Source organism: Myotis lucifugus, unplaced genomic scaffold, assembly GCF_000147115.1.
Source record: "Myotis lucifugus unplaced genomic scaffold, Myoluc2.0 scaffold_106, whole genome shotgun sequence".
Lineage (NCBI taxonomy): Eukaryota > Metazoa > Chordata > Mammalia > Chiroptera > Vespertilionidae > Myotis > Myotis lucifugus.
Genome location: NW_005871154.1, coordinates 2,569,265 through 2,581,648, shown reverse-complemented (window position 1 = coordinate 2,581,648; position 12,384 = coordinate 2,569,265). Strand labels below are relative to the sequence as shown.

General features: G+C 48.1%; 1 protein-coding gene across 2 annotated transcripts; it reads right to left on the bottom strand.

Annotated features, from left to right (window-relative positions):
• Positions 1 to 2,830: 2,830 nt before the first annotated feature.
• Positions 2,831 to 12,215, bottom strand: FZD4 (frizzled class receptor 4). 2 transcript variants are annotated; one of them, XM_023757366.1, is made up of 3 exons: positions 11,622 to 11,751; positions 9,931 to 10,099; positions 2,831 to 9,244 (listed from the first exon to the last, which is right to left on the bottom strand). In XM_023757366.1, the coding sequence occupies exon 3, from the start codon at positions 9,215 to 9,217 to the stop codon at positions 7,916 to 7,918; it is 1,302 nt and encodes a 433-aa protein (XP_023613134.1). In that variant the 5' UTR covers positions 9,218 to 9,244; positions 9,931 to 10,099; positions 11,622 to 11,751; the 3' UTR covers positions 2,831 to 7,915. The 2 variants fall into 2 exon arrangements, with proteins under 2 accessions (XP_023613134.1, XP_006092942.1); XM_006092880.3 differs by lacking the exon at positions 9,931 to 10,099 and having other exon boundaries at positions 11,622 to 12,215.
• Positions 12,216 to 12,384: the final 169 nt, after the last annotated feature.

Here is a 12,384-nt window from a genome sequence, read left to right as displayed (position 1 = left end):
CAACCTATTTGAAGAAAGAGGGAAGGGGTTCCAGGCAAGGAGAAACACATAAAGAGGCAAGGGAATGATAGGAAACAATGGAACTAGATTTTCTATGTGCCTTATCAACTCCATCTCTTGCTTTTATACTCTACCCGTTTACCTCGTAGCTAGTGAAATGATGTAACCCTCAGGCAGTTTAGAAAACTTAGATAGCCAATCATTTAATCTCTTAAAGAGAAAGGCATTGAGAACATGGGCTAGCCAAGAGATTAAGCAGGTTCTTGGGTGCTTATGGGAAATGGGAAACTGATGAAAATCAGGCAATGAATGTGAAATGTACAACATTTTATATTTTATTCTCTCTCCCTGGGAACTTGAGAAGTTGGAATTCTTTGCTGTGTGGGTGGGTGAATCCATGGGTTTTCTTAGCAGAAGGATGAGATAGAAGATGAGGACACAGTGATTCGAGGAATTTCAGGTGGGACCAAGGTCTATTCTGAAAGCCTTTGGACTAAACCTTTGCAGGTCCAACATTTTCAAAACATTTAATGAGATGGTCCCAGTCCTACACCCCAGCTGGGACCATCTCGTTAAGACAACACCCTTCTCTGAGTGTGGTTTATTTCTGTTCACAGAACCTTGGAAGACAGGAGGCCAAGCTGACCTCTTTAGTCAAGAGTCAGCTCAACTTTAAAATTATGATTGCATGTGAAAGCTAAAATGGGAAAGAGAAAAAAACCAGTTCTCAGAACAGAAATGCTGAAAACCCTTGGGGCCACATTCCAGTCAAGGTCTTGGCCCTGTGCGCAGAGCTCCCCTTGGGGGTGGCTGGGCAGGAGACCAGCCGAGACCAGCTCAAATCAGTTGAGTGTCAGGGGTCATGGGGTTTATTCTAGAGGTGCCCAGTTTACAGATAAAGAAATGTATCAGAGTGATTATGCTACATAATCCTTAAAAACAGAAGCTCATGGCCTGCTAAAGCACTTACCAATTTCCAATGAACTATGTGCAATGATTAAAGAAATCAGAGGAATAGAGTAGGTATTAGTTTCCTAGGGCTGCAATAACAAACTGTGTGGCTAGAATACACGGTTCTGGGGCCTAGAAGTCTGAAATTGAGGTTTGCTAAGGTTGGCTCCTGTTGGAGGCCTCTCCTCTAGCTTCAGGAGGTTGCCGGCAATCCTTGGTGTTTCTTGCCTGGCCTACAGCTACATCACTCTAATCTCTGCCTCTGCCTTCACTTGTGTTTTCTTTGTGCACATGTCCAAATGTCCCTGTTGTAAGGACACCAGTCATTGGGTTAAGGCCTACCCTAATCTAGTACAAGCTTGTCTTAAATTGATGATGTCTGTCTGTAAAGACCCTATTTCAAAATAAGTTCACATTTACAGGCATGGAGGTTAGGACTTCAACATGTCTTTTGGGTGGGCACAGTTCAACCCATAATGGATTGTAAGAAAAACAAAAATGAAACCCTGGGCAAGGCCAGAGAAGACCTGGTGTTCAACCTCACACCTCCCATTGGGGTACCCTTGGACTCTCAAAGATTCTGTCCTCCTCTCTAAAGCAAAGCAGTGCCTGCTCTGCTTACTTCACAGATGCCATAGGAATAAAATAATTTTTAAACAATTATTTTCTATATGGAGAGTATTTCTACAAGTGCAAGGGATTAGGAATTCATTTCAGATTGTGTTGACTTTTCCTTAACTTCATAACTACTTGATGAGTAGGTAATAAAATGAGAAACATGGCCTGCTTTACAGGGAAGAGAATTTAAATTACATGCTTCCCTTCGCTTATGTTTTGAGATAAAAGTATAATGGCAATCTACAGAGAACAGTAGTGCAGATCCTTGTACCCTGGGCTTTTTACTCACACCACAGCAGGGTGGTACGTAGGTGAAACTAACGGGTAGAAAGCAATTAAAAGGCAAACCAAGAGGCCCTGGCTGTGTGGCTCAGTTGGTTGAGCATCGTCCCATGCACCAAGAAGTCACCAATTCAATTACTAGTCGGGGCCCAGGACCAGGTTGCAGGCTTGATCCCCAGTAGAGGGCCTGCAAAAGGCAGCTGATCCATGTTTCTCTTGCTTTCCCTCTCTCGCTAAAATCAATAAAAACATATTTTTTAAAAAAATGCAAACCAAGAGGGTCAATGTTCTCCTCTGGGACTTCAGCAGACATCTCCAGTGGTAGTGACTCCTCGTCCCCTGTCTGTGTGGTCCACGACAATGTCCTGCTAATGGCTTTGAATCTGCTCTGTCTGATGGTTTTTCTGAATATGGGGACACAGACCACCCAACTTATAAAATTAGCTTAAAAAGTCATTTTCCTGGCTGACTGATGAGACATACATACTCCCATGTCTGTTACACAAAATAGAACCATTGTATAGCCAGAAATAAAATTCTGCAGTCAAAAAAAAAAAAAGCCCCTTTTAAGAGGCCTGAAGCTCTAGCAGTGGTAGGAAAACACTGTCAGGCCAGCAGATTAAGTCAAAGGGACTTGAAAGGTGTATAAAAACCTCCACACATACGGGAAGTGCCAAGAAGAGGTGCCATGCAATGACAGCCTGAGAACCATAGTTCTGTCCAAAGCATCATGTGACCACCTGGGTGTTAGTGAGGAGCACAGTCGTGACAAATGCTATTGACCTTGGACCTTGGGGGTTTGCTGACCCAGGAGAAGTCCCAGAGGGGAAAAACAGCCCCAGCAAAAAGAAACAAAGAGGCTCTCAGAGAGAAGCTCTCCATCGGCCCTGCAAACGGAATTCTCCATTTCTCAGTGCTGGGTGCGTGTGCTTCTCGGGGATCTCGCACACATTCAGGAATATGCCGATCACACACGAGGTAATAAACAAAAGTTTATTTTCCTTTAATACAAAAATTAAATAGCAAAGTTTATTTATTTTGTACAGCGATAAATTAGAAATTTACAGTACAGACATCAATGCAGACACACGTTTGTACATCCTTAAAAGCGGGGTCCATTTCCTTCGACGGTCAGCGATGCGTTCAGGGCATGTGTAGCCGGGTTTGCCTGGTACCTGTATGTCGAACATCTGAAAGTTTCCAGGTTGGCCTCGAGGTGGCTGGAGCTGCAGGGAGGCACGGGGCTCTGGGGAAAGGGCCAGGGAGCACTAGCTTCACTGTGGCGTGAGCAGGTGGAGTCCCATTCATCTTTTCACAGATCCAGCTGGTATTTATTCCACCCTTCCTACAATGGGCTCAAGGGGCCTTCATCCTCAGACCTTTTAAAGTCTTACATTTCTGTGAGGTAGAAAAAAATTCAGAACCACCAAGATGCCCCATGGTGAGAGACCCAGAAAGCAGGCCTGCTCCGGTCAAAGCCCACAGCTGAGTCCGGGCCGGGGCCCATCAGCAGGGCGGGAACGGTGCACACCTGGGAGACCAGATGGGCCCAGCCATCACGGGGCACAGCTGCCCTTGCTCTTGCCCCTCTTCTCAGAAGCCTTCTGGGATGACAGTGGTCATGTACTGAATATCACAGGGGATCAGGGAGCTACAAAAGCTGGAAGGGCAAGGCTCACACAGGACCCCAAACAGGTCCACTACCAATCGCCTGGGTGAATACTGAGAATTTGCTGGTGCAAAGAAGAAGGGAAACAGATAAACCAGAAACAGAAACAAGCTACTCTAGGGCCATGGGGCTTAGAAAAGGCCTGCTGGGGGCATCCGGGTCCACCTCCGTCCTGGTAATGTCCCGCGAGCCATTACTGCCCATGGGCAAGGCAAGAGGCAGCAGCAGAAAGCTCTGGCCAGGCCATAGTGAAGCAAAATACATTATTTAAGCCTCTGGTATCTGATCCTAGGTAGGAGCAAAATGCTCTCCTAGGAGTTTCCAAGATCTGTGAACTAGGCCCAGAAGAAAAACGATAACCTGGGTGCTTTGCCAGACATGATACAAACCCAGCCAGGGACTCTGAACCCAAATACAATAAAGGAGCAAAAAGAACTGTCAGAGTCCAGTGACTCAACATAACTGGCTGAAACAGCAACTCAATCTCCTCCATCGCAGATTGAAATTCAGGATGTAGACTGATTCAGCGGGAAGAGAGGGGGGTGTTTCCAAAGTCTGTGCTCTGTGTCTCTCTTCCCTACCTGCTGCTGAGGTCACCTCACCAGAATCCAAAGATTGCACCGTCCTGGTGAAATCCCTCTCCACTGAGTGCCCTCCGGGGCTGAGTTCCTCTTTTCGACCTCAGGTCCCAGCTTGGCTCCCAACAGAGTAAGCACTGAATTCAGTGGCCAGGAGGTAGAGTGGGGGCAGAGAGGACAGAGCTGGGGGTGCTGGTGAAGTCACAGCTCAGAACTGGATACAGAAGCTTCCCGCACTCTGGGTTTGGGGGGGCAGGTGAGGGAGTGACCCGGGAGAGGAAAGTCAGAGAGCATCTCAGGAGAAACGTGTCACCCCTTCTCAGGTTTCAGGCCCCTGAGCAAGCTGCCAGCTCAGAAGCAGCCTCAGAGAGCAGGAAACAGGTCTCCATAGAGGAAAAAGGATATGAATCAACCAAGTAGCTCAACCAGATGGTTCTGGCCAGTTCCACCCTATCCCATGTCTCTCTGCCCTGAGACCCGGCCTTAATGAGGGAGGAGAAAGGAGTTTGTCAGAGAGGCGGCTGGACAGGTGCCCTTAGGCTCTGCTGAACAAGATCTCCGGAGGCCAAGGCATGTGTAAGAAGCTACAAGTATACCTACTTATTCTAGACTCCAGAGAAAACAACAACAACCCTAACCTTTTTCCTAGCAAGATACTGTCTGCAAATTTCCTGTGCAAGCTGCATGGAACACCCCAAGCCCTGAACTGCCTACGCCCAGAGCCACATTAGATGTGGGCACTCATGTGCTCACAGCCGATTTCCTAGTGTTCCTTGGGATTTCCACAAAAACGCTATGAAACAGCGGATGCTTCCTGTCAGAGCCCCGTCATCGATTTGCAGGGAATTCTGGGAAGGGATCAGAGATGCATCAAAGATAGAAAGACCCAGGAGGAGGTTTAGGGGATGAAGACAGTAAAAGAGATGGCAATTGAGACACACTCACACCTTCCCAAAACCAATGGCGAAGTTCAGCAGACCCAGGAGCATCCTGGTCTAGGGCAGTGAGAACAGAGCTTACCCTCCGGGACATCGCCTACGGTGCCTGCCACAGGGCCTTACACACAGTTGGTGCTCAAGCAATGTGCTAATAATCGACCTTTTTTTTTTTCTTTTTAGACAAAACCAATGTAAGAGGGGATGGAATCACTTCAGGGTAACTGGTAACTGACTCCTTAGCCACCAGCTCCTTTCCTGAAACCATGAACACCCTCCATGAGTGTGAAAGGAAAGGCCCATCACCCTATGACGTTGCCAAGGCCGGTAACCCAGCTGCATCCACAGCCACTTCCGATCAAGTACACTGCCCCCCAGGAGGCAAGAGCTTTGCTAGAGAGACATGTTGTCAAGGCACAGAACTCAGTGTCCAGGTTCACTCATGTACTCTTAGTGTCATTATTATTATGGCATCATTCACAAATATTGAGCCCCTACTCTGCGCCCTCTGCTAGGTGCTGCCTTAGTCACACAATTGCCAACACATGACAAAGAAAATTGCATTACAGACCCCAGCATGCTAACAGCAAGGCCAGTGCCCAGCTGCACGGTCCTTCCCTGGCCTGGGCCAGAGGCTCCGAACAACTCCCAAGACACCAGAGCAGAGCGTGAGTAAGGGCAGGCTCTGCCCCTGGGTGCAGGCTCCAGGGCCCTGGCCAGCTATGGGAACTGTCTGCAAGCAGCCAGGGAGTTCACATTGTACATTTCATAGGCAATGTGGTCTCAGATGGAGTTCAACCGGTCCTCCCAAGGACCCTTTCTCATGCTCCTGAAGCCCTGACCCCGGAGGCCAGCCAAGGTGCCCAGGCTGGGCACACCCAGCAGGCTCCCCCCACCCCCTCCCGTGCCTACTTAGTGACTGTCTCCAAAACCTCAAGACTTTCCCTTCCAGAACCTGCAACAGGCCTTTCTATGCAATTTCATCTCGGACTGTGCAAGAACCACACAAAAGCAAAGGGGAGAAGGAAGGAACATGTCGAACCATGGGCATAAAGCTCAAACAAACAGAAAGCCATGCTTATTTCCAGAATTTGCCTATTTGGAATTTTGAGTCCCTGGAGATGTTTTTCCAAAAAAGAAGTGATAAAAGAGCTTTCCTACCTGTTTTTTTAAAAAGTGGGGTATGAATAAATAAATAAAGGAGTCATTGCAAAGTAGTCGCTGAAGCAGACAGGTAAGAGTTACAAGGAGAACAACCTGCGACAGTGTCAACAATTTGTCCCCGAGATCTGGTGATTAGAGGGCCTAAGGCGGGTTAAGAGAGAAAGGCCAGTTACAATTTTAAAAGAGTTGCAACTTTGGAGAGGCTGCTAGGGGGTACCCCCTTGTAAGGAACATAAAGCATAAATTTTAAAAGCTCTGGATACCTCCGCAAAAGGCAATTAAGACCTGTGCTGTTAGAGTTTGCAGTTCATTTCATAGGGTCTACACTTTATTCGCTACAAACCAATCAGCTGCTGGCTGGCATTCTGGAGATTCATTAGGCACCATATAAATACTCCAGGCCACGCTGCCTCCAATGAAATCTTATAAGGAGCCTTTGCCAATTACTGGGAAACAATTATACACCAAGTAGTTGGATTAGCTGTCCTTAGTCCCCTCTACAACACTGAAAAAGTCCCCATTGTGGCAGGTAGACCAGACTTTTCTGATAACATTCTTATGCTAAAAAAAAAAAAAGGCACTATCATTCCGAGAATGCAAGTTGACCACAGTTTGAAAGTCAGTTCAGTATACTATTATGTCATGGTCCAAGAATGTGCTTTTAATTGTAATTGACACACACAAATTACACAGTTTAATCTGTGTGAATGCAAAGTTGCCAAGAAACTTAACATTTTAGCTCTTCCAGACTGGCGTCTGCATAGATGCAATCACACAAAGTAAAATATATTAAGTCCCCATTGCTCAATGCAATAGGTCTCTGGGGTCGGTAAGGTAAGTCGACTTGGTAAATCTCATTTTCCTCTGAATTAAGTGATTGTCAGAAAGTGAATCACCCTTCCGTCCCCCCTCATTAGGCACGCTGCAGTGCAAAAATTCCTATAAAAATGCCTATTTTGAGTTATGAATGTAAAATGAAAAAAACAAAACACAACAACACAAAAACAGCAGCAGCCTCAAACAGACATGTTGAAATTTAAGAAGAGAGAGAAGAAAAATCCACTGGATACCTTATGTGTGTTTGTACAGTACTTTTGTTTGTTCAAACAATTCTGTTTTATGACAAAGGCACTGAAAGATTCTGACACCACCTCTTGGGAGAGCAATCCTCAAGTTCTAAACAGCAGACAATGCACCACAGAAAATGTTTATGTTAGATCAGCCAAACTATAAAACTCTTGTAACACGTCTCTGAACCCGGCATTTCCAGTGTTTATAGATTGCTTTGCTATCTGAAAGACCCAGTTAGTATTTTAAATTTTAAAGAGTTAAAAAAAAAAAAGTTAATCTTTCTCCCTGCAAGTTACCTACTCACAGCTCAAATCCCACCCCTCGGGGAAAAGCAGCATCGCTGGAATCTAGGCAGGACCTCCACGCTCCAAGTTGCGACCTGCTAAAGTGATCAATGTTATGATTTTTCACAGCTTTGAGAGCCTCTAACTGGCTTTTCCATCTTGGATTATTCCAAAGTCTGCAGCAAAATCATTAGTTTTATGATGCTGGGGTGAGAGGGAGAAGGTAGTGGGTGAAGGGGGTCACCTTAGGGTGGCTAGTTTGTTTAAACTGAGATTCACTGCATGAAACTTTTAGTAGCATTTGCACCGAAATGCTGGCATTTCCCCCCGTCAAAATTTGGGAAGCGTGGAGGCTGGCTAGCTTTACACCACAGTTTCATTGCCTTTCCCAGGCTTTACCCAACCATTCCCCCTTTTTTCTCTCTTTACCTTCCCAGAATTCACCAATCTGTTGGAACACTTCTGCCATGTGTGAAGAGTTTTGGCAGACCAAATCCACATGCCCGAAGTGATGCCCACCAGCAAAGACATAAAAATTTTCAACATTTCAACGGCCATATTGGAGTCATCTGCGGAATAGCGGAAAAGCGCCCAGTTGGAGATTTCATAGAAATAGCAGGCAATCACGCAGGTTGCAGGAACCGTGTACAGGACTGAGAAGACCCCGATCTTGACCATGAGCCTTTCCAACTTGTCGGTCTTTGTCCCATCCTTTTGAAGATTTGACCGAATTTTGAACAAGGCCACCAAGCCTGCAGCGATGAACAAAGTCCCGATCACCAGGTACGTGAACAGGGGAGCCACCACGAAGCCGGTGAGGGCATCAAGGTTTTGGTTCCCAACGTAGCACAGGCCCGTGAGTTCATCTGCATCCACCAGTCTCATAATCAAGATGACAATGGTCTTCACCGCGGGGATGGCCCAGGCTGCAATGTGGAAATAGGAGCTGTGCATTTCAATGGCTTCGTGACCCCATTTGAGTCCAGCTGCCAAAAACCAAGTGAGTGTCAGAATAACCCACCAGATGGAGCTGGCCATTCCAAAAAAGTACATCAGCAAGAAAATGATTGCACATCCTGTGTTCTTAAGTCCTTCTTGGATGAGAACAGGTTCTGCTGCCTCTTCAAAATCGCAGGATATCCTTTCCCGGCCTACAGTCAGCCTGACAATATAAGCAATGCTGTAAATATTATAGCACATACTGAGAAAGATGATGGGGCGCTCAGGGTAGGAAAACCTGGAAGAATCGATCAGGAAGGTCAGCACGGTGAAGGCGGTGGAGATGAAGCACAGGCTGGCCCACACGGCCATCCAGACGTCCGTGAACTCCTTGGCCGAGCGGCTGTATAAGCCAGCATCGTAGCCGCACTTGAGAACGCAGTTCAGGCTCCTTTTCACCCAGATGTACTGATCGGAGTTGGTCCCCACGGAATGGCACTCTTCCCTAGGCTGGTTGGAGTTTTTGTGGGGTAACGGCACCTCCTCGTCCCCTGGCCCTTCCATGCACATGTGGTTGTGGTCGTTCTGGGGTGGGAATTTGCTGCAGTTCAGGCTCTCCGGCCAGGCAAATCCAAACTCCTTCAGGACAGGTTCACAGCGTCTCTTGACAGAAAGACACATGCCGCCGCACGGGCCGATGGGGATGTTGATCTTCTCTGTGCACATTGGCACATACACGGAACAAAGGAAGAACTGGAAAAGTAATGAAACGAGCAAAGAAAACAGTGACTGGGAAGTATGACCAAAGGCTTGCACAAAGCTGAGTTGTGAATGCTTCCAGGCATAGCACACAACTACTTTTAAACCTGCCTATAGGGAGTCTGGCCATTCATGCTGACCTCAGACAAGGATGCCTAGTAATCCCCTACACACTTTTCTTCTTTGGGTTCTAGTAATCCTTTCCAGGGGAACATAAATAAATACATGTATAAAAAGGACCCAAAGAATTATATAATCCCCTTTTGTACTGTGCTTAATAAGTCTTAAAAGACTTAACGTTGAGTTCTCCCTCCCTTTTCAGCTACTATTTGAAAGAGCGGAACAGACTAATCAAATGATAGTCATTTTGGTGATGGGTGATTTGTTTTTTCTTTTAAAAAAAAAAATTTATTGATTTCAGAGAGGAAGAGAGAGGGAGAGATAGAAACATCAATGATGAGAGAGAATCGTTGATCGGCTGTCTCCTGTATGCCCCACACTGGGGATCGAGCCCGAAACCTGGGCATGTGCCCTTGACCGGAATGGAACCCAGGACAACTTCAGTCCACAGGCCGACACTCTATCCACTGAGCCAAACCAGTTAGGGCTGGGTAATTTATTTTTCATCCCCATTTCTTTATCACCATAAAAATAAAGGTTAAAAAAAAAAGCAGACCCACCTCTTCTCCTGGTAATATTCTCTTTTCTGTACTTTATCCCTTAAAATTATTGTTCATATCGAAACAGAAAGTATCCTAATTAAGATACTGTTAGACCCAATGATGGGATGCAGGAGGGGATGCAGGTTGAGGTCTCTGGTCCCCAGGGGTTTGTTTGGCCAGGTTTCCACTTTGAAAAATAATGAAGCACAATAGGAAAATATAAATGTTAAGTCCCTGACACTGCAGTACCAGCAGGGGAGAGTGCAGTTGCTGTCCTCAATTCCTCCAGCATTGATAAACAGCCTGCTTGGCTCCTTACAGATGTTGTCTATGAAGTCTAGAGTTACAAGTTACTTTTTTCCAGCATGTAAAAGGATCCAGTCCTGTTCCTCAAAACCGCTCTGCTGCCGCCCCAGGATACATGCAATTAAAAATATATATCCCTGGAAAAGCCGTTTCTCCAACAAAAAAATTGCCACTGATGTCAGGATATGTGCTGTTTCCAAACCGAGAGCTAGCGGGTCATTTCTTAAGCTTTTATAACCTAGTTCTGAAGGTCTAGAACTTTCCAAGGGGACACTTCACCAGCAACAGGTCTAATCCCAGCCATCTTTCTGAAACCACAATCTAACTTTTAAAATGACCTATATAAAAACATGCACCAGTAAGTAAGCTGCCTGCTTGTCTCTTATCTCTCAGAAGTTATAACCAGAACCACTTATTTCTAAAGCTTTTAGCTAGCCTGGACAACGATCCCCTATTTTCACCAATCTCTCTCCCTTTTCTAAAATTCAAAAGAAAAAAAAAATCACTCATAGTCTCATCAAACAAAACACAAGTGTGAACACTTTTTAAAAAATGTCCTTTCAATCCTTTTTCTTTTCTTATGAATTGGGTGTTGTTTTTGTAAGATTGTAATCACCTTGTATATAGGCAAATTCTTTCTTCACTTACAATTGTAGGATGAACGTTTTCTGTGTCATTACATAAGCTGAAAACATGTGTAATGACTGCAAACAACAATCACAATCTCCCAATATGCAAACTGCCTTCTCCAACATACAAACTACCTTTTTCCCAAGCTGTGTTTTCTCCCCCTCCAAGTACTAAACCTGCCCTCATCAACCCTGAGGGTAAGAATAAACTCAAGCCAATGCAACCATTCCTTTCTGCATGACCTCTACAATCAGGCCGGCCACTCCGCAGAAAAAGGGTGAAGTGGTGTTTCATTGAACAAACCACCCAGAAATATGGGGGAGAAATGAGGTCGGTGAGGGAGAAGTTCCCAGCTCCTTATCTCTCCTTCCAAGTCTTAGCTGCAGCTGGCTGCCCCGCCGGGGACTCGCCCACTGAGCAGCGGCGGCCAGAATCCTTGGCAAAGATAACCCTCAGCTCCACTGGGGTTAGGGGCTTGGCCAGACACGGTGGGCAGGGGAGAGAAACGGAAGGGCGGGGTGTAAGAGTGGGTTCTTTCGCAGGCCAGATGACTTACACAACGTTTTGGCTTCCAGTCCCTGAGAAGGGACAGACAAGTGGGGGTGGGGATGGAAATCACTTTTTCAGGATTATACCCTTCAGCCTAGAAAGCGGGCAGGGGGCCTCGACTTGCTAAGGGTTCCACCGAGTTAGTTTGGGGCGTCCCTGTCCCAAGGGTCTCGCCGGGGATGGGGATGGGGATGGGGGTGGGGGTGGGGGTAGGGGGCGCCCACCTGCAGCTGGCTGGAGCAGCCGTACTGGATGAGCGGCGTGAAAGTTGTCAGCTGCAGCTCGGCGTCCGTCTGCAGCTCGTGCCCCACCAGGTTGGGCATCTTGGTCACGTTGTAGCCCAGGTTCTGGCACATGGAGATGCGGATGGGGTCGCAGCGCCGCTCCTCCTCGTCCCCGAAGCCCCAAGCCGGCCCCAAGAGCAGCAGCACCAGCAGCAGCCGCGGACTGAGACCGACGCCCCCGGGCGCCCCCAGGGCGCTCGGCCCTGCGCCCCGCCAGGCCATGGCCAGAGCCGGGGGCAGCAGCGGCGGCGGCGGGGGCTGCTCCAGCAGACACCCCCAGTTTGCCCGGGGGTCGCGCTGCTCCTAGCTCCGGGGCAGGGAGTGTGATAAGGCGCCAAGGGCGACGAGGGTGCAGCGGTCGGCTCTCCAGCAGCTGCGCGCAACTGTGGGGGATATTAGACTCCCCGGGGCGAGGCCGAGAGACAGGCTGCTAGGGTCATGGCTGCAGGCGGCGAGCCTCGGACCCAGCGCCGGCCGCGTCGCCTCCGGGTCTCCGCGAAGCCCGCCAGCGCCCGGCGCCGCGCCGCTCTCACCGCCCGAGCCCTCCCGGGCGCTAGAAGTTCGCTGGGCGGTGGCGGGGCTGGACGGACAGCGCGCCTCTCCAATGGCCGGGCGCTGTGGGCAGCGGGGGGCGGGGCCACTCTGCCGCTGGAGGGCCAGGCCCCGCCCGACCCCTGCGCTCTCCTCCCCCCCTACTCTCCCC